The sequence below is a fragment of the Acomys russatus genome, chromosome 10 (assembly GCF_903995435.1).
Source record: "Acomys russatus chromosome 10, mAcoRus1.1, whole genome shotgun sequence".
NCBI lineage: Eukaryota > Metazoa > Chordata > Mammalia > Rodentia > Muridae > Acomys > Acomys russatus.
In genome coordinates, this window is record NC_067146.1 from 52148731 (window position 1) to 52169932 (window position 21202).

Sequence of the window (21202 nt, forward strand, 5' to 3'; positions counted from 1 at the left end):
GGTACTTAAACACTGTCTACATTTAAATTCAAAAGCGAAGTGTAAGTGGTGTAGAAAATAAGCAGGAATAGCAGCTGTCTTCTCTCGGCATATACACGGAGGCAGTGGTGCCTCAGCTCACATCAGGACCAAGGGGCTACACCGGCCTTCGAGAGGACAGCCTACTTACTGTAAACATTTCTGCTTTACAGCTGGTGTTCACACATGGTAGCACAGATGGAGACAGGGTGTGTGAAGACTTGTCCCAGTGACTCTGTACATTTTCCAAAGGCCATCTCCACCATAAAAGTTGAGTTAATATACACAAATGCTCTACAGATCTCTGTGCAGCTGGCACTCAAAGCCTGACTCTTAGGGGGTGTGTGAAAACCTGAGCCACATTAGATGTACCTTCTAAGCCAGTGCTACCGTGACTGCCCAACTCTAGCAACAGATAAACAACCAATGACCCAGGAAAGCCTGACTGTCAAACCGCTCTTTTAGGCCCATTAATTTAAACATACTACAATCTAGAAACACATTTTAAACAATGCAAGATTTAGATGTAAACAGTTCAGAGTAAAAAAAAAAAAAAGAAAAGGAAAAAGAAAATCGGGGCTCTGAGAAAAATAAACCACAGCTACAATTTGCAGACACTGCAAACATTCAAAGGTGGTCTGTTTGCTGAGGGGCATATCCAGTTTCACTGACACAAAAACTCCACCAAAGAAAAATCACCGACACAAAAACCCTGTGAAAGAAAAATTCTAGAAACGTATTTTGTACAATCAACTAGAAAGACTTTTTTTATCTGGAAATTTTTCCTTTGTCTTTGTCCGAAGAAAGTCTTTTTCACACAAACTTAGATAATCCTGCGTCTGAAGCTGAGTGAACACCTGGAGTTGTCAAAGCAGTTCTTGACAACAGGTGAGTGATCTCATCTACAACGTAAAGACCCATCAGCCGGGGAAACAAGCAGTGACCCACCTCAGAAAACCGCCAGGAAAATCCACTTCCTTCTTGATGAACACGAGTCGGGTACAGAAACATTCTGTACACGTGTGCATAGAAAAATATTATAAGTACCTCTGTTGCTCCTGGAGTGAAACTTGCACAATTTTCCTTAGGGCTTTGTCAATAGGAGTAGCCTTTTCATCTTTTCTTCCAGCTCACTACCCTTAATCAAGGCTGTCTGTACCCCAGCACTTACGACAACATTGGCATTTCATCCTGACTACGTGCAACGCCAAGCGCTCTTACCTGCTGCAGTTCTGACCTCTGTCCGAATGCACAGCATAAAGAGCACAAGAGAGTAACGTTTAATTGATGTTCCGTTAGCGCGCTTTACGGGTGAGCATGCACATGACCGCATGGTAAGGCGCACCGCAGGCTTCAAATGCACCTACAGCCATGCAGACGGCAGAGATGGAATGGTGTGGAGGCAAACAGTGAACAAATAGGAAACTACCCTCTGGGCGCAGCCCTTCTGTCTCAATCTCTTCACAGTGGGCCTGTCAGTCCATCCATCCGTCCGTCCTCCCAGCTGTCCTGTCTGATACAGCAAACTCTCCAGACCCAATATGGAATACCTCTCTTTTGACAGATGTGTTTTTTGACTATGGTAAGACATGTCCAAAATGCTGTGAGCATCGTATCGTGGTGATGAGGATGCAGCTACTGCTTTGCTGTGTGTGTGTGTGTGTGTGTGTGTGTGTGTGTGTGTGTGTGTGTTGTAGTTTCCTGCATTGAGATGTAAAAATCTTTATAACTGAGTGCTGTGATTATTAGTTTTCTATACTCATCAAGTTATAGATTAAACAAATTAAGAGATGATTTATGGGACATAAATCAATGTAATGGTCTTGCTTTTTAAGGTCATCTGAACAACCTAAGTCCTGAATGACTCAGGGAAAAACTCATGTGTGGGGTGGTGGATTTTAGGAAGCCGTTTTCATCTTACTGGATGTGACAATGGTTTGGGAGTTTAGTCCTCATTTGGCAAATATATACTGAAGAATTTAGGAATAAAATGACATGTCCTATTAATTTACTTGAAAATGCCCCCAAAAGAAAACACAAGTGTACACAGTGTGTGCAACGGGCTAAACAGAAACAAGAGAATGCTGTTCACTGTGAAGGTGGCCGATGGATACTCGGAGCTACCTCCTCTTTGTGGGCACACCGTTGACAAGGTACACAATAAGAAGCTAAAATAAAAATAACCAAGTACAACAGAAGCTGATTGCTACACTGTTAAACTACTGGCCTTTAGCACAGTCACAGGCAGTCCAATGCAAGAACTAAATGCGGCCACAAGACTGAAAACCCAAGTGGTACCCTCCCTTGACAGAAACCAGGACCACCAGTGAGCTTGCCTCAAAAGCATGCACCTCTATTACCAAATCCAAGCACAGCGCATGAATTCAAGGACTTCTGTGACTACCAATGCAAATATTCCTCTTCTAGGAATACTCACTATACAGAAGAGAGAAACATTTGCACTGGGAATATTCTGAATAAGCAAACAAATCCATCTTGGACTCTACATAAACACCAGTCCCTGAGAACACTAAGTAAGGTACATACACTTAACCTTGCAATTTGAGCGAGGCTAAGACGCCTTCCACACTTTTGAGGCGCTCCAATTTATAAAACATTTGCAAAGAATTCTAAGGCTGGCAATGCACTTCCTCTGTCCAGAAGGCTGCTTCTACCTTCAGAAGGTATGACATCACTGTCCGACCTACACAGAAGGAAGCCAGCTAACAAGGGAAACCATGCCCAGAGGTCCCGTGAGGGAGGAAGGAAAGATGCTGGTAGCCTGGGGAAGATGACACAAGGGGGCAGCACGTACAACATTTTCTGCTTATTCAAGGTCAGCTTCATCAATGCACCCATATACCAACCTTTAGCTGTCTCCATCTCCTGCTCCATCCATTGTCTTTACTGCCTTCCCCTTCCTCTGGGCCTCTCATTTTATACATAAGTACATTCATGGCCCTAGTAGCTTCAAAGTCAAATTCATGTCTTCTTCCCCCTACCCTGTGCTTTACTGCTTTATTTAAATAGCACTCTCTGCATACCGCCTTCTGTCCCGGCCTACTGTGCAGACTCGTTTCCAGTCTCAGCATTCCAACACAAACTCCTGGAGCAAATAGACATCAGTGATTTATTGTGTTGCTTCCTGACTGGCATGTTTTCAAGTCCCTATCTCGCCAAACCTTGGGCACTTTCTACTGTGGTCCCTGGGATTCTTTCTTTCCACAGAGTCTGTGCCTCTCCCTCCTTAGGCCTAAGTCCAGAGACCCTGCCTGGGAACCATTTATTTCAGAAAGTACGGAGAAGCTGGAGGCGGTAGCCCTTCTGGACTATGCAGCTCAGGTTAGCCATGAACTCGACTCCTTTGCCTCTTGAGTGCCGAGATGATGCAAGCATGCTTCACAGCCAGCCCCAGATCCCTTTGCTAGAGTTTGTGGTGAAAAAGCAATTGGCATAATATAATGTCAAAATATCAATCTATTGCTTGTTTGTGTAATGTTATAATATATACATAAAATTTACCATGTTTGAATAGGTAAAGCAATGTGCCTTTTTCAGACTAGGTTAACACAAAATACCTAACATCTAACAGCTTGTTATTTCTGATCCTGGGCACTATGATTTAGAATGCACAATTCTTTTCTTTTTAAATATATATTTTATATATATATATATACACACACACACACTTTTATATTATTACACACATATAAAATAAACTACCTACAGTAAGAAGAACCACAAAAAAATCAGGAATTATATAAATGTTACATTCATAGTGTTTTGGCTATTTGTATTTGGCAACCTTGAAGAAAACATCTTTCCTATCTTGGTGAGCCTAAAATTCTGAATGTAAATCAATATCTATCATATCTCATCTCTATCAACTTAAAACATCTATCTAGACCTAAAAACATCTAAATTGTAAAACTGAACTATCTGGCCTTCAACTCCATCAGAGACTTGAGAAGGAATAAAATTAATTACCTGAGTAAGCAGGAAGTGCAGGTTAGCAGCTTCCAAAGTGAAAAAAATGACAGTTTGCTGCCTGAACAGTCACCCAAAACTCTCTATAACATTAGAGCATCATCTTCAGCTTTCTGTCCCAGTATATCTGACAGACATATTTGTGAGGTAGGAACTATTGAAGACTTTCTTACCATGTCTAGACAGAGTTTGGCCGTTGACTCTGCCTGCATCCAAGTTTGCCCATTTTTAGGCAGAACGAGGATATTTTGCACAAATGTGACATTTGGGTTTGTTTGTTTGTTTGTTTTTAGTTTTTTGAGACAGGGTTTCTCTATATAGACTTTGCTGTCCTGGACTCACTTTGAGACCAGGCTGATCTCAAACTCACAGCGATCCACCTGCCTCTGCCTCCCAAGTGCTAGGATTAGAGGTGTGTACCACTAAGCCTGGCCTGGTTTGCCACATTTGAAGCCACCTCCATAAGGAGGTTCTTTGATGCTCATCATCCTTTTTGAGGTAGGCTGGGTGTTGCTAGGAGTTAGCCTATCTTATTGTCAATGAATCTTTAAAATAGTAAAAACATCTTTAAATGCCAAATTCTATATGTCTCTGGGGTTTTTGAGGACCTTATCTAACTATTTTACCTTATCTATCTATAGAATCATATCTGTCTGTTACACCTAGGATATATGCAGAACGTACAATTCTATTTGGGGAAAGTTTAAGAATATTGTAAATCTTGGTTGGGTGGTGGTGGCAGCACATACCTTTAATCCCAGAACATGGGAGGCAGAGACAGGCAGATCTCTGCGTTTAGGGCTAGCCTGGTCTACAGAGTGAGTTCCAGAATAGCCAGAGCTACACAGAGAAACCCTGTCTTGAAAAACTAAGAAACCATATTATAAACGTAAGTTGGGTGTGTGGTGGACAACTATAGCCCCAGCACCCGAGAGGTGCAAGAACCAGGAATCCAAGGTCACTACACAACCTGGACTATACGACACCCCAAAATAAACAAATAAAAATATATAAGCCACAAATTATACCAGGGCTTGGCAGTGGATGAGCTTCAAAACATAAACTGCAAAGCTTTAAAGGCCACCACATCCAAATGTTAAAGGGCCCAGGAGGACACACTGTTATCAGCACTGGGCTCCATTTTAGGGCCATGAATGAGGCCACTATATTCTTGCTCCTTCTGACTTCCTGGTGACTTTTACTTTAGGCCTCCCTCATCTTGAGGCAGGAGAACTGGAGGAGGAAAGGCTGAACGAGGCCTCCCCAGTGTCTGTCTCAGGCAGGGAACAGCCTTGTGATGAGGTGGAAGAGAACTCAGAAGACAAGAGTTAGCCCAACTTTGACTAAATGGCTAAGAGGTTCAGGTGTCTGGGCAAAATGCCAGTCTCAGTCTGCTTCTTTGAAAAGTCAACTATTTTGTTACTCAAATGGGGAGGGATGCTTCATGTCACAGAATGTATTTATGAAATCACACACGCACGCACGCACAAGCACACGTGCACGCGAGGTCACAGGCCTTTAATTATAGCACTTGGGAGGCAGAGACAAGTGCATCTCTGAGTTTGAGACCAGACAGATTTACATACTGAGTTCAAAGCCAGCAGGATTACATGGTAAGACTCTGGCTCAAAAACAAACAAAAAAGGTGGCTATGACACAAGCGCAGAAAAGCCAGCTTATTGCTTAAAGGAAAAGAGGGGATAAACTACAAAAGATGTCTTAGGCTACCAACTCCCTCCTTGGACACAATAGAGCATCTCCTAGGAAATGAAGCTCAGTCTGGCGGGGTGGCCCACACCTGTAGTCTCAGCACTCGGGAAGCAGAGGCAAGCAGATCTCTGTGAGTTCGAGGCCAGCCTAGTTTACAGAGTGAGTGCAGGACAGCCAAAAACCAAAAAGGAAAAGAAATGAAGGTTATTTTAAAGAGGCAACCTGTCAAAAACGCCTTTTGTAATCGGCACCTTCCTGACCACACTAGCAGAGTAAGACCTGGCTGTCCTCTCTGCAGAGTGGTTGCTGACCAAATGCTGATCAATTGCAGCCTCTGCAAATGCATCCGTGAGAGAACTAAGACCCAATATGCCCAAAGCTGTCCGTGATAAGTCACCTTCTGTCTTCTCCACCTGGAGCAGTGACATACTGCCCCTGGGAGAACTGAAAACACAGGAACACACTTCCCTCAGCACTAACTCCTTACACAACCTTGGCTGACAGAGACACTACTACGTTACACTGTGACTTAGACATTATCGACTCAAACAGCAACAGGCAGATCCTCCTGCCTCAGCCTCCCACCACAGGCACGTGACACCACGCCCAGCCTCTCCCTTTCCCTTCCCAACAACTAACTCAAAGCTTCTCACTTGTGTTTGGCTGTTCTCAGTCAGTCAGCCTGGCTTTTTCACTTAAGGCCTTTTTCATGTCACCAGAGCATCATACTAACAGCGGAGTGTTAGCTCTAAATTCATTTACGGGATGTTGACAGGACCCTAATGGGTTCAAGTCTCTTACGACATCATCCTGTGGGGTTCCTGTGGCACGTACTTTGAAATAACTGACAGCTAATAGGGGCGAATTTGAGGCATGCAGCACCAGATACCGGCGCGGGAGGAGAATGAAGAAATAACAGTCTTCCATTATAATTTTAAATGAAAATTTTATGTTTTGATTTGATGGGAAAAACAAGAAATAATCTATTTAAATATAGATATATAGAATAATATATCTTAGCGTCATAGGTAAATAGAATGTCTCATGGCTATAGTGAACACATGAGAGCATAAACATCAAAGTAACTGACAATATATTCACCTTGACAAACTATGAACAACAGAAGATGGACTCAGATGAAGGGTGAACACCATGTTTTATGTGTGTGAGAGAGGGCATCCACGCTTGGGAAGCAGAACAGGAAACAGGCCCTTAGGAGGGGAGGCCAGTGTTTGTGTTCATCTGGAAGGTTCCTTACTCCTTTAAGAACACACAAGTAGGGGCTGGAGAGATGGCTCAGAGGTTAAGAGCACTGGCTGCTCTTCCAAAGGTCCTGAGTTCAATTCCCAGCAACCACAGGGTGGCTCACAACCATCTATAATGAGATCTGGTGCCCTTTTCTGGTGCACAGGTGTACATGCAGGCCGAACACTGAATACTTAACAAATAAATAAATCTTTTAAACACACACACACACACACACTGAGCAGTAATCCTTCCACTTTCTTCTTGAATTGGCGCTCAGCCCACTCTCCTTTTCAGAGAACAGTGGCTCTCAGGCACCACTGTAATCTTTTAAAATCTTCACTCACATATGAGGCTGAATGCAAGACTGCTCTGCATCTGAAATGACCTTTTGACTTTTGACCCCTAAAGGTGTGACATGACCTACATGCCCCTCTCTGTACAAAGGCAAGCAAGGCAGCTCATGGATGTGAAGAAGCAAGGCAAGGGTGGAGGTCCGTCCCTCCTGCTCGCCTGGTAGGAGAAAGCAGGCCAGTGACACACTTACTTGCCAAAGCCTTTTTGCCGGCTGCATGGTAGGCTACGATGTATTTCTTGCCTTCTCTATCCTCTGTTTTTGTCTCCAATCCTGGGAAGAGAGATTTAATAGCTTGGTGGATGATGGTTCGTTTCTCTTTGGTGTCCTCAATGACCTAGAGAGAAAAACGGGAGACAGCTCTTACTCTAACAAGCACTAAATAGGAAAATAACAGTGAACCAGCAGAGACACGGGGCGGGGGGTGAGGGGGGGGCTCATTTCATCAACTGCGCGAAAGTCAACCAAAGCGCAGGGCTATTACTTCAGAGAACATTTTCCAGCTGCCTGATGCTGCGGAAACCAAGGGCAGGTAAACGGAGCATTCAGGCCTGTGATCACCCACAGAAGTTGACTTCTGTACCTTGGCTATACAGATTGCACAGGGAGTCCCGCAGCAAGATGCAGACAAAAAGAATTAACATAAAGAAAATGTAGATTTACCATTTAAACAGCTTTCTGTTTCTCACTTAGAAACAGATTTTACCCCTGCTCAATAGCACAAAAGGCTGGATATGCCATATTTGAAAGAAAAAAAGACTTCCCCAAATGCACTGATGCTATCTATATTCAACGCACATTTATTCTCTTAAAAATGCCGATGGTGGGGCTGGCAGGATGGTTCAATGGGTAGAGGCAACAGCCATGCAGATTTTCCTCTGACTCCATGTACATGTACATGCTATGAAAGTTCCTAAAAAATATAAACGAGTAAGTTAACTGGGCCACTTGCCCTTCAACGTCCCTTGCCTCTGACAGCCAGAAAAATGACAGGTGCTGCTTACGAGGCCTACTAACTTGATTTCACAGCCTTGTTTAGTTGTTGCTACCTAAAAGCTGAAAACACCAACACAGAGGCTTGATACAGAAAAGAAAATGAATTACGGTCGTGGGTAAATGATTTCCTCATAGCACAGAGCCAAGATCTGCAATTGCTGAAAGCACTAAGTTGGAATAACAGTCTGTACATATAAACATCTATTTAGACTGACAATTTACCAAGTTGTAGCAAGGCATGGTGGCTCACATCTCCCAGCACCTAAGCAATCAGAAGTTCAAGGCTAGCTGGGCTACATACATAGAACATTCCAGGATAGGGTGAGACGGTTACCAGGGCAACAAAACTAGGGCTGCAGAGATGGTTCAGCAGTTAAGAGCACTTGCTGCTCTTGCAGAGGACCTGGGCTGGTTCCCAGCATCCAGTGGCAACTTACAACTATGTATAACTCCAGTTCCGGGAAAATCTGACACTTTTTTGATCTCCTTGGATACCAGGCATGCATGTGGTACATACATACAGGCAAACCACTCATACACATAAAATAAACAAATATTTAAAACCAAACCAACACCACTAAATGAAAATAACAACAAAAAAATGTATTTCCTCTTCATTTAACAGATGAGATAACTTGCCCTTAATTTATGCTGCTTGAAAGTGAAAATTGGGGTCTGTAGAAGGAGCCCAACAAGTAAGAGCACTGCCTGCCTTGTCCCAGCACCCACACAAGCAGCTCACAACTGCCTATAACTCCCGTCTCAGGAGACTAGACACCCCCTATATCATGCAGGCAAAACACCCATAAACATAAAATTAAAAAAAGAAAGTTAAGACTGTCAGAAGACAATATAACTTCAGCATAAGAGTTAGTTTTGTCTGTTTAATTTTGTTTTTGGAGACAGGGTTTCTCTGTGTAGCCCTGGCATCTTGAACTTGCTTTGTAGACCAGGCTGGCCTTGAACTCACAAGAGATCCACCTGCCTCTACCTCCCAAGTGCTGGAATTAAAGGTGTGCGCCACCACTGCACGGCAAGAGTTAGTTTTGTCACATGTGGGAAATATACACGGGGGTAAGACAGAACAATGCATTATACACATAGGAAAACCTGTACTCTATCTTTTTAAAAATATTTTTATCGATATATTTTTGTAAATTTCACATCACGTACCCTAATCCCTCTTAGCTCCTTGTCCCTTTGTATACATCCTCTGCCCTTGCAACCTGTAACCCTCAAAGAAAATAAAAAATAAACAGCAAAACAACAAAAAAAACTAAATTTAAAAAATTTGTCATGGAAGCTGCAGTGTGTCACAGTGTGTCCCATAGTATGTCCTTTTGCCCATAAACCTTTACTTGCAAATGTTCATTGCAACGAGTCATTGGTCTGGTCCCAGGCTTCTGGCTTCTGCTACACCATCAATACTGGGTCCTCAATGAATCTCCTCTAGGATACCCTGTTGTTGCCCTGTGTCAGCTTTGGATCTGCAGCACTGGCCCCTCACATGTTCTGGCAGTTCATAGATGGGGTAGATGTTGGGGTGGGCCAACTCACAGCCCTGGATCTGGGCTTGGGTGGAAGCTGAGCTGATAAGCGCGACAGCTCTCCTGCACCCACACTACCAGGGCAAGTTCTGCAGTACTGCTACCTTACCCAGTGCCAGAGCTGGCAAGAAGCAGGACCACTTCTCCAGCTCTCATGATGCCAGTACCAGCAGGAAGGCTGGGGTAGTAGTGGTGGTGATCTCTGCCTCACCCATGCCACCAGCATGACAGGGGCAGGGCCAGCTCTCCTGTACTGCCTAGGTGAGGAGCAGCCTGTACTCAGTATCTTTAATTGCTTTTACAGACGATTCTTTCTTTCTTCTTTTTAAAGATATACTTATCTTACTTCGTGTGTATGTGCACGTACTTATTTTTATTTTATGTACATTGGTGTTTCGCCTGCATGTGCGATGGAATCAGATCCCCTGGAACAGACAGTTATGGACAGTTGTGAGCTGCCTTGTGGGTACTGGGAATGGAACCTGGGTACTCTGGAAGAGCAGCCAGTGCTCTTAACCACTGAGCCATCTCTCCAGCTCTCATGTGTGTTTTGTCTGCAGGTATGTATTTACACCACATGTGTGCCTCGTGCCCTAGAAGGTCAGAAGAGGGCACTGGATCTCTTAGAACCAGAGTTTCAGACAGTTGTGAGCCACCATGTGGGTGGTAAGACTTGAACTCAGCGCCTCTGCAAGAGCAAGTAGTATGGATTGCTGGCCATCTCTCCAGGCTCAACTGCTCTTCTACACAATTCTTAAATCCATACTTAAAAACATAGGTGAAATTCCTGCCTACTGCTTCCCCATTCCTCTCCACTCGCTGTTGGCCATGGTACGGTGAGAAGCGGGGAAGGAAGGAGGGGACAAGAGCAGGATCCAGGGAAGCTGAACAAGGTAACTGGTGGTCTGAGCTTTGAAATTACTTACTACTGTAAAAAAAAGAAAGAAAAATCCAAATTTAATTATTTCTTTTTCTTTTTATAAATGTGATGATGGTGCATGTCTTTAATCCCAGCACTTGGGAAGCAGAAATAGCTCTTTGTAAGTTCAAGGTTAACATGGTCTACATAGAGTTCCAGGCCAAACAGGATCTTCGTGAGGCACTGCTAAAGTAGTCAAAGTCTGGAGTACCTGCATAGCCAACTGAGCTCTATTATGATGGAAATGGACTTCCTTACTCAGTGGGGTTCTCTTTCTCTGATCTGGGAAACCCCCCTCCCCATCCCAGTCCCCACCCCCACCCGCGGCTCCCACCCCCCACCCCCCAAGCATCACATAGCCCTCAGGGAAGATTATCAATTGAAACTTTTCCTGATAGAAACTGTTCAGCAAGCACCTGGGGATCCTGGAAGTGCCCTCCCTGAAGGCTAAGAAGATCCTAGCCTTCAGCAAATGACCTTTAATTGTACCTAGAAGTTCTTCCCCCACCCATAGGATAATTAAGTACTGTGTTCTCCTTCTTGTAATAGGACGCTGTGCTACTGCATGTAAATGAGGTACTGTACCACTGCATGTAAATCAAGTATCCTGGCACCTCTAGTCCCAGCGAACCACACATTCACCCATAAACCCCTCCTTACTGGCCAAAGTTCATAAAGGTTGGCTGGCTTGCTCTCTCGTGCTCACACTATTTATTCACCATGACCTGTCTGTCTAAGACTCCATTTATTCAGGGGAAGAATCAATGCTGGATGCCTGGGGCTTGACTGACAGTCAAGGGAGGCAAGTGATGGTGGAGCTACCCTGGTAGCAGCAAAGCCCCACCCCCCATCCCCACTAGCTCAGGGCTAGCCGCTGGTGAAGCCCCTCCAGACCTGCTTCTCACTGTACCTGCCTGACGGCCAGTTTCCTCTACCATACTTAGTACAGCAACTTGACAAAGGGTCGTAATGGGTGGTATCACGGTCCTAAGTCTCCACTGCTGTCAGGGACAGCAATTTCATCCTAAAAAAGCTAACCAAACTGATTTTCCACCTCCCCAGGTGAGACAGGAACCTCCCTTCTCAAACATGCCTTGGCCAAAAGTATTCTAGTCGGTCCTGAGAGAGAAATGGGACCTTTGACTGAGAGAGAAATGGGACCTTTGACCTCGAGGTCCATCTGTCCTCCAGAAGCAAGCAGTGCCTGGACCAGCCCTCTGGATGCGGAACCCAGGCCCTGCCAGATGCTGAACAGCGAGTCTTACGTAAGCCCAGCTTGGAACTGCTGATTCTCCTGCCTCCATCTCCTCCTGAGTGCTGAAACTCCAGGCCTGGGCCAGCGTGTCCAACTACTTTAAGAGACTATTTCGAGAAACGGGACACACTTTTAGATTATGTGGTCACAAGAGCACAAACCAACAGGTGCAGGAATGTGTGGACTACACAGGTTGACGCATTATATAATGTAACACAGAGCTGTTTCTGGAGAGAATTCTGCAAAGGCTGGTGTCCTTTTTACAGTGAAAAGCATCATTTTGGATGGCGATATAAAGAAGACATAGAACGCAACTTATGAAACACCTTTGAAAAGACTAGCAGGACTAGCAGGACAAAAACCACATCAGCCATAGAAGACAGAGGGCACATAACGAAGAGGGTTTGCTTATGTTTGGCGGCAGTGAAACCGTGCAGAGGTTACAACCCGAGTGGGCGAGGAGATAACTTAAGTCAGTGCAGGGCTTGCCAACCAATCACAGTCCTGTGCTGGAGCTCCAGAACCCACACAAAAAAGCTGGACGCAGTGATCCGCACTTCCAATGCCAGCACTGGGGAGGCAAAGAGAGGCAGCTAGCTCCCTGGGGCTCACCTACGAGCTGGCTGGGGCTAACTGGGTGAGGTCTAGGCCAAGGGAGACAGTCTCAGACCTCAAGTTGGGTGGCTCCTGAGCAATGACACCCGAGGCTGTCCTCTGGCCTCCAAATGCGCCTATGCACTTGTGCATCTATGTTCACACCCCCCCCCCCCACACCCAAATAGAAGAAACAGATATAGTAGTCAGGTGCAGTGGGGTGAGCCTGCAACCTCAGCGCCTGGACAGAGGCAGGAGGATCAGGAACTCGAAGTCATACTTAGCTACCCACCGTTTGAGCCAGGACAGGCTATGTAAGAACCTGTCTCAAATAATAAAATAATTCACAAAAAAAAAAAAAAAAAAAAAAATTCACCAAAACCCAAACTAAACCAAACCAGAAGAATAACCAATTCTTAGGGTTGGGGATAAAGGTGAGTTGGCATCAGTTTAGCATTTTCAAACCCTACGCTCAGTCTCCAGGACATGATGATTCAAGAATGGCCACATCATAGCAAAGGGGAGGTTGAGGATTAAGAGCCCCAGGCTAACAGAGGCTATATAGTGAAAGCCTATCTCAAAACACACCAGGCCAAACCAAGCCAAACCAAACTGCACACAGAGACAAACCACAACCTACTCCTACGACTTTTCTACCTGGTATTGAGAGGAGTTTGTCTGTGGGTAGACCCAGTTATTTAAGAACCTTAAACGTTCAGTTGTTTAGTATTTCCGGCAAGTGGTGGTGGGGAACGAATGTAGGGGTGAGCTGGGAGAAACTAGGGTGAACTGAGTATGGTGATCGGAATGGAAATGGCTGCCACAGGTCCATAGCCAGCCTGGGCCACATGAGCAGAGTGAGGTGGGACTCAGCAGCAGAGCGGATAATCAGTATGTCGAAAGCCCTGGTGCTGATCCTTAACACCATGTCCAGTTAACATCACTTTCCCTCCATGTATTAGCCTAGGAAAATAAAATTTCTATAGGAAAAAAGAGTGAATAATGCCATTTGCTATCCCACCGACCACCTAAGCTGTCTTTCTCAGGCAGCAGCAGACCCAGCTTGGGGGAAGGGCCGCTGTCTTTGCTTCCCCCCGTCACTCCCCCTTTTAACTCCACAACTTGCTAGCCAGGTATGGTGGAGGTTGGGGCTGAACTTAAGGCCAGTCTGGGCTACAGAGAGACACTCTGACCCAGACAACAAACACTGGGTGTGCAGGTAAACACTGCAACCTCAGGGTTTGCCAGATGGAGAGGGGACGAATAGAAGTTCAAGTCCACCCCAGACTGTGAGATCCTGTTTCAGTAAGAACAAAAACAAATCAGCTTCAAAAAAAAAAAAAATTGAAATCGATTATTTACCCTGATTTAAAACAAACAAACAAACCCTGATGGTAGACTACCCTTTGGGATCAATAGGACAAGTCACCCTTTTTAGTTAAGCACAGATAACCTTCAGCAGTCTCCTGTTAACATCCACCCAGGGCCTGGGGCCTTGCCTCCTGCACTGCTTACCTCAATGGCAACACTAGTTTCTTTATTTTTGAAGACCCAGGGCCCGGGGCCTTGCCTCCTGCACTGCTTACCTCGATGGCAACACTAGTTTCTTTATTTTTGAAGAGCTGGAGCTCCTCCAACTGCTGCCTGTCCTCGGCTGTCAAAACCGTGAGCGCATCTTCTGGAGGGTCCTTTAACCACAAGAAAGCAAGAGTCACACACGGACAGTAAACCTGTCTTTCTAGGCTCTCTAGGAAGAGCTCCTATATATAAAAGGTGGCTTTTTCTAGAGACATTTTTACCTCTTCATCCACTGGAACAGATAAATCATCCAAATGGCTGACCCGTCCGTCTTTTCCAATTTCATGAACAACAAAGTCCGAGTATCTAATGAAAAGACAACCAGAGTTTTCAAGAAGTGAATATTTTACTTTCTACACAGTTTTGGGACAAAGTTTACTATCATTCAAGACAAGATATTTAAATAAAATCTTTATCGTAAAGTAACACCAAACAATTTTCTCTTATTTTAATGAACACTGAAACACAGTTTTATACTAGAAGCTTCTAAAATATTATTATAGCATATATTGACAAATGCAAAGTGAGAGTTCATCGATATTTGCGGCTCTGTTGGTACAGTGCTTGAGGAGCCAGCATGGATGAAGCCTTGACTTTGATTGGCAGCACTTATTTGAAAAAGCCAGGTGATCCTGGTAGTGCATGCCTGTAATCTGTTGGGGAGACACATACAAGAGGAACCCTGAAACCTGCAGGCCCGCCAGTCTACATGAGTTGGTTTAAAGACTGTCTCAAGAACAACAGAGAAAGACTAAGGAGAGCTCAATGATAAGAGTACTCACAGAGAACACAGGTTTGGTCCCTAGTATCCTCATGGCAGCGCACAACTGCATGCAACTCCAGTTCCAGGGGACCTGATACCCTCCTTCCAGCCTCCTCGGGCACTGCACATACGCGGTACAGATAAATACATGCAGGCACTCACCCCATACCCATAAATCCAATCTTTAAAAAATAATCACGTGAGCCGGGTGGTGGTGGCGGCACACACCTGTAATCCCAACACTAAGGAGGCAGAGGCAAGTGGAGCTCTGTGAGTTCAAGGCTAGCCTGGTCTACAGAGCAAGTTCCAGGAGAGCCAGGGCTACACAGAGAAACCCTGTCTCAAAAACAGAAAACAACAATAACAACAAAACCTAAAAAAAAAAAAAAAAAAATCACGCGGAGAGTGATTGAGGAGGGCACCTGAGGTTGACCTCTGGCTCTCACGTACATACATACACACTATAGCTTATATTAGAGTCATAAATACAGCCAATTAGTTCATTAAAACTAAAGAATAATTAAAAATAGTTAAATCAGAATTCAGCAAGCCTGCCACAAGCTACCACGAAAGCTTATTTCTATCCGCATTCTTGACATTTTAGCGACTCTCACCATGACACTATCATCTATCTTTTGGATGTGGCTATGGGAGCTCAGGAGCCTTAAATAAGTATTATATAGCTTAACAGAATCATATCCAACTTCTAGCTCCAAATAATTTCTGCCTACTGAAAATATGGTCTGTTCAGATGAAAAAGCTTAAGATTATAAGATGAATTAAAAAAAAAAAAAAAAGAAAAAAAAAAAAAACCTTGAACATGTCTAAAAGAATTTAACAAAACAAGCACACCCCCTCACACACATTAGCTGTCTGTATCACTGGGAAGTTATGTTTACTCAAATAGTTCTGGGAATGAACTCTCTTTGATAAGAACTAAGAATTCAGGGCTAGAGAGATGGCTCAGAGGTTAAGAGCACTGGCTGGTCTTCCAAAGGTCCCGAGTTCAATTCCCAGCAACCACATGATGGCTCACAACCATCTATAATGAGATCTGGTGCCCTCTTCTGGTGTGCAAGCATACATGTAGGCAGAGCACTGTATACATAATGAATAAATAAATAAATCTTAAAAAAAACCAAGAATTCATCATGAGTCAGATTGTGAATTAAAAGCAAGACTCTGTCAAGACAGAATGAGATGGGGCTGGAGAGACGGCTCAGTGGTTAAGAGTGCTGCCTACTCTTCCAGAGGTCCTGAGTTCAATTCCCAGCAACCACATGGTGGCTCACAACCATCTATAATGTAATCTGATACCCTCTTCTGCAGATAAAGCACTCATATGCAATAAATAAAATAAATAAATCTTAAAAAAAAAAAAAAAGAAAGAAAGAATGAGAAAGAGAGAGAGAGAGAGAGAGAGAGAGAGAGAGAGAGAGAGAACTCAAAAGAAACAGAGGAGAAATAGAAAAAAAAAAGAAAGAAGTATTACGGGTACAGCATAGCAAGAATGCTTGCCTGGTCCGCATGTGGCCCTAGGCTATTTTGTTTGTTTGTTTGGTTGGTTGGTTTTTTGAGACAGGGTCTCTCTGTGTAGCCTTGGCTGTCCTGGACTCGCTTTGTAGACCAGGCTGGCCTTGAACTCACAGAGATCCGCCTCCCTCTGCCTCTCAAGTCTGGGATTAAAGGCGAGTGCCACCACCGCCCCAGGTTTAAAGAGCACCGCCAGAGTAAACACCTTCAAACCCCTACTCACTTAGCCGTACCCCCAACAGTGTGTCCCTTTTTGATCACAAATGTAAACAATCCTAGGTTTAGAAAACTAAATGGACCAGGACAGCCAGGGCTACACAGAGAAGCCCTGTTTCAGAAAATAAACAAACAAATACATAAAAAGGAAGAAAACTAAACTGAAAGCTGGGTGTGAAGGTACACCCCCAAACTTCTAACCCTCAAGAGATTAAGGATTGAGTGTTCAAGGCAACTTCTGGGTCAACCTCAGTTATTTAGTGAGAAACTGCCTCAAAAAACAAACAAGCCAGGCATGGTGGCGCACGCTTTTAATCCCAGCATCCAGGAGGCAGAGGCAAGTGATCACTGTTGGTTCAAGACCAGCCTGGTCTACAAAGCGAGTCCGGAACAGCCAAGGCTACACAGAGAAACCCTGTCTCGAAAAACCAAAACAAACGAACAAACAAAAAAAGGTCTTTGTTTGTTTGAAAGGCAGGAAGATGAAAGACAGAAGGGAGCAAAGGGAGGACTGCGCAGCTCAGGAGCTCAGCTTGGCTAGCATGGTGAGATCCTGGGGGTTGAACAGAAAAGGGGATAGAAAGCTAAATGCAAGGCTGGACCGCTGATTTCTTTCTGAAGAAAAGCATTAACACAACTAAAACATGGTCATGAAACACACCTTTCTTTTAAGATCCCCGAGAAGCCCTGATGAGAACTCACAAACTTGGTGATGCCCACATCAAGTTCTGTGAGCCCATGCTTCATCATGTCTGCGAAACTCTCCGGCTCCTCCTCATCCCCCGCCTCCGAGAGGCCGTCCTCCTCTTCCTCCTCCTCCTGGTCCTCCTCATTCTTTCCATCGTCCATGGCACTCTCAGCTTCCAGAGACGCAGGCTCGTCCTCAGTGCGGGGTAGAGCCCTCTCACAGTGGGGTAGCCCGTCCTCCCTGGGAGGTAGCACGTCATCACGGCGGGGTAGCGAGTCCTCACTGCGGGATAGTGCATCCTCACGGCCGGGTAGCACGTTCTCACTGGGGGGTAGTGCGTCATTCTCTACCCCACCCTGACTGTTGCTCAGACCAAGCTCGGAGACCTTCTGCTTCTTCGCTTGCTCCTGTGGGGCCACGCCGTCATTATCTTCCACAACAAGGCACCCGCGTTTCAGGGACACGCTTGCCGTTTCCATCGTTAAAGGCTCCAAGAAAACATCTAAGACAACCTTTCACAGAGGAGAAAAGAGTAGAAAGTTATCAGTCTCCCAAACGGAAGCGGGTTTAGGCAAACAGAAGCACAGTGAACTTTGTTCAGAGCCCTTAAAAAAGCATTTATTACAGTCACTCTCATCAGGGATGTGGAGAGATGGCTCAGTGGTTAAGAACACTTGCTGAGCTTCCAGAGAACCCAAGTTTGGTCCTTTCACCCACATCAGGTGGCTCCCAACCACCTGCGAGTCCAGCTGAAGGAGATGAGAGGCTCACTTCCGGCCTTCTAACACAATCACATACGTGTGGCATACCCCGATACATATAAATAAAAAAATAAAACCCTGCCTCAAAAAACCAAATAATAATAATAACAACAACAACAACTTTTAATGAGAAAATAAGTAATTCACACATTGGCCTACCCTCCAATATATAAAAACAGAAAACTAGCGCAACAGTTCATATCAGAAGTCTTAAGAATAGCCAGGTATAGTGGCACATGCCTATAATCCTAGCATTTGGGAGATGGATGCAGACGGATTTTTGTGAGTTTCAGGCCAGTCAGGGTGTGTGTGTTTGTGTGTTTGTGTGTGTGTGTGTGTGTGTGTGTGTGTGTGTGTGTGTGTGTGTAGTTTTAAGCCAGAAATTCCTTTTTAGGGATTTATCTTTTTTTTTTGGTTTTTCGAGACAGGGTTTCTCTGTGTAGCCTTGGCCGTCCTGGACTCACTTTGTAGACCAGGCTGGCCTCGAACTCACAGCGATCCGCCTGCCTCTGCCTCCCGAGTGCTGGGATTAAAGGCGTGCGACACCACGCCCGGCCCTTAGGGATTCATCTTTAAAAGGTAATATAGAGATGCAAGATGGGTCAGCAGTTAAGAGTATTGGCTGCTGTTGCAGAAGACCTGGGTTTGGTTCCGAATACCCACCCACACAGTGGCTCACATCCACTCCTAACTTGTTTCAAGGAATCTAATGCCTTCTTCCAGCCTCTGCAGCAGACACCAGACATGCATGTGGTACACACACACACACACACACACACACACACACACACACACACGTCAAACTCTCATACATAATACACATAAAATTTTAAAACTTAAAAAAAATGACAACAATAAAAAAATCCAAACGAACAAACAAACAACAGAATCCAGGGGTGCAGGCGACAGGATGGATGGCTCAGAAGTCAAGAACGCCTGTTGCCCTTCAGGGCACCCACTTTCAGTTGGCAGCACCCTCATGCAGTGGGCTCACACTGCCTGGAACTCCAGTTCCAGGGGACCAAACGCTCAGCCCTGGTGTCTGCAGGTACCTGTGCACACAGTACACAGACAAGCAGGCACACACGCATACACATAAGACAAAGTACAAATACATAAGCTGAATAATATGCAGGTACAACTGATTAGGAACTGCAACAGGTGGTTCCTTCCCAGGGAGGACCTGGGTGGTTAGGTGATAGCTGCTGTGTTTCCACCATTTCTTTATTATTATCCTATTCCAGGCACATGCACTATCTTTTCAAAACTGATAATAATACAGTGGCATATAGACGAAAGCAGACTTACACCATACCAAGAGTTACAGTACCTATGAAGTTAGCCAGGTATGATGGTATACACCTTAACCTCAGCACCTGGAAGTGTAGAGGAATTTAAATCCAGCAACTTGGCTGCTCTGGCAAGAGATCACACCCAAAGACCTTCTGGGTCTGTGTGATCTGGCTGGAATGCAGACACACTCTGGATTACAGTACGATTTGGCTGGACTTAGAATACACCTTTAATCCAAATAATGAAGGTAAGGTTAGTTTATAGAAGCAGCCATGTTTCAAAGTGAAGGCTAATTGAGGGGCAGACAAAGTGACGAATCAGAGAAAGGTTTGACAGAATGAGTCAGAGATGGGATGTGCCCAGCTCTCATGAGAACAGGACAGGAAAGAGGGGCTACTTAAAAGCAGCATAGGGTGGGAGAGAGAGTGTTTTTTACCAGGACAGTTTTGCAGAGGCAGGTTGCAGAGACAACAAGCTACACACAGGTGAAGACAGAACGAGCCAGAAGATTAGGACATATTGCTAGAGTTAGTTTGAGGCCAGGCAGAGCAATTCAGTCAGAAGCTAAGAGAAGCCAGTTTGAATCAGTCAGCTTGGAGAGGAGTTTGGGCCAGAACATCTGAGTTGAACCAGCCAATGAGAGTTCAGAATGAGCTAGAAAGGCTTCGGTACGGCTCTCATCTCATCCCCTCATCTAAGGAAATAAAAACATTTACAAAGGACCAGGAGTTCAAGGCCAGCCTGGGATACAAGAGACTCTGACTCGAAACAGCAAGGGAAGATAGCTTAGTCAGTAAAATGCTTACCTAGCACACGTGAGCATCTGAATCTAATCCCTAGCATTCAGGGCTTCTTTTTTGAGGGTGTTTTCTTTTTGAGACAAGATCTCCTCACATAGCCCTGGGTGTCCACCTGCCTCTGCTTCCTAAGTGCTGGGATCTAAGGCCTGTGTCACCACACTAGGACCCTAAGACATTTTAAATACTTTTGCTTTTTGAGACAGTGATGTGCACAACAGGCAAGTGTACTAACAGTGGGCCACACTGCCCTGTGTTTCACTTTGACTCAGGGTGGAGCTGAGTTGCTTAGAATGCCCTTGATCTTACCATGTAGCCAGGGCAGGTTTTGCACTTGTGATCCTCCTGCCTAGGCTGGCAGCAGCTGCCTAGGACGGACGAGCACACTCCACATCCTAATCTAAAAAAAATTAATAAGTTTATCAGAATCACTCACTCTAAATTTATTGAGCATATCCTGGCACTGGAGAAAAATGGAAGACTTCCTGCAATGAAGCAGATGACACGTGTGGGGGAACCCACTGGCTGTCCCCTCTTGCAGTAAAGGGCTGAAGGCAAGAGGAGTCTCCAGTTCAGACCAGCCTGAAGTCCTCTCTCAGAAAAGGTATGTGTTCAAACGGCCTACAGAGCAAGTCCAGGACAGCCAAGGCTACACAGAGAAACCCCGTTTCGAAAAAAAAAAAAAAAAAACCAACAACAACCAAAAGACAAACAAACAACCCACAAAAACAAAAACCACTGCCCTGACACTGGGGCATACTATTTTACAGATGGCCACAGATTTTTGTTGTTGTTTAAGAGTGGGAACAAACCAAAACAACACCTATATTTTATAAGGGGTTTTTTTTGTTTTGTTTTGTTTTTTGTTTTTTAAGAAGTGGCCTTGAACTAAACCTTCACATCCCTACTTTCTTGACAGGCACTAATTAACAGCAATGACCATGTAC

The 21202-nt window shown here is 44.8% G+C and overlaps 1 protein-coding gene across 1 annotated transcript in view; it reads right to left on the reverse strand.

The window, feature by feature from the left end:
* Pus7 (pseudouridine synthase 7) overlaps window positions 1–17898 on the reverse strand; it is a 40979-nt gene extending 23081 nt beyond the window's left edge. Inside the window, exons 1-5 of the mRNA XM_051152137.1 lie at window positions 17722–17898; window positions 17378–17598; window positions 14426–14510; window positions 14213–14314; window positions 7508–7652 (exon numbers count right to left, since the gene is read on the reverse strand). Of these exons, the coding sequence (XP_051008094.1) occupies window positions 7508–7652; window positions 14213–14314; window positions 14426–14510; window positions 17378–17598; window positions 17722–17883 (715 nt within the window). The 5' untranslated portion in view covers window positions 17884–17898. The remainder of the gene's footprint in view (window positions 1–7507; window positions 7653–14212; window positions 14315–14425; window positions 14511–17377; window positions 17599–17721) is intronic.
* Between the last annotated feature and the right edge of the window lie 3304 nt (window positions 17899–21202).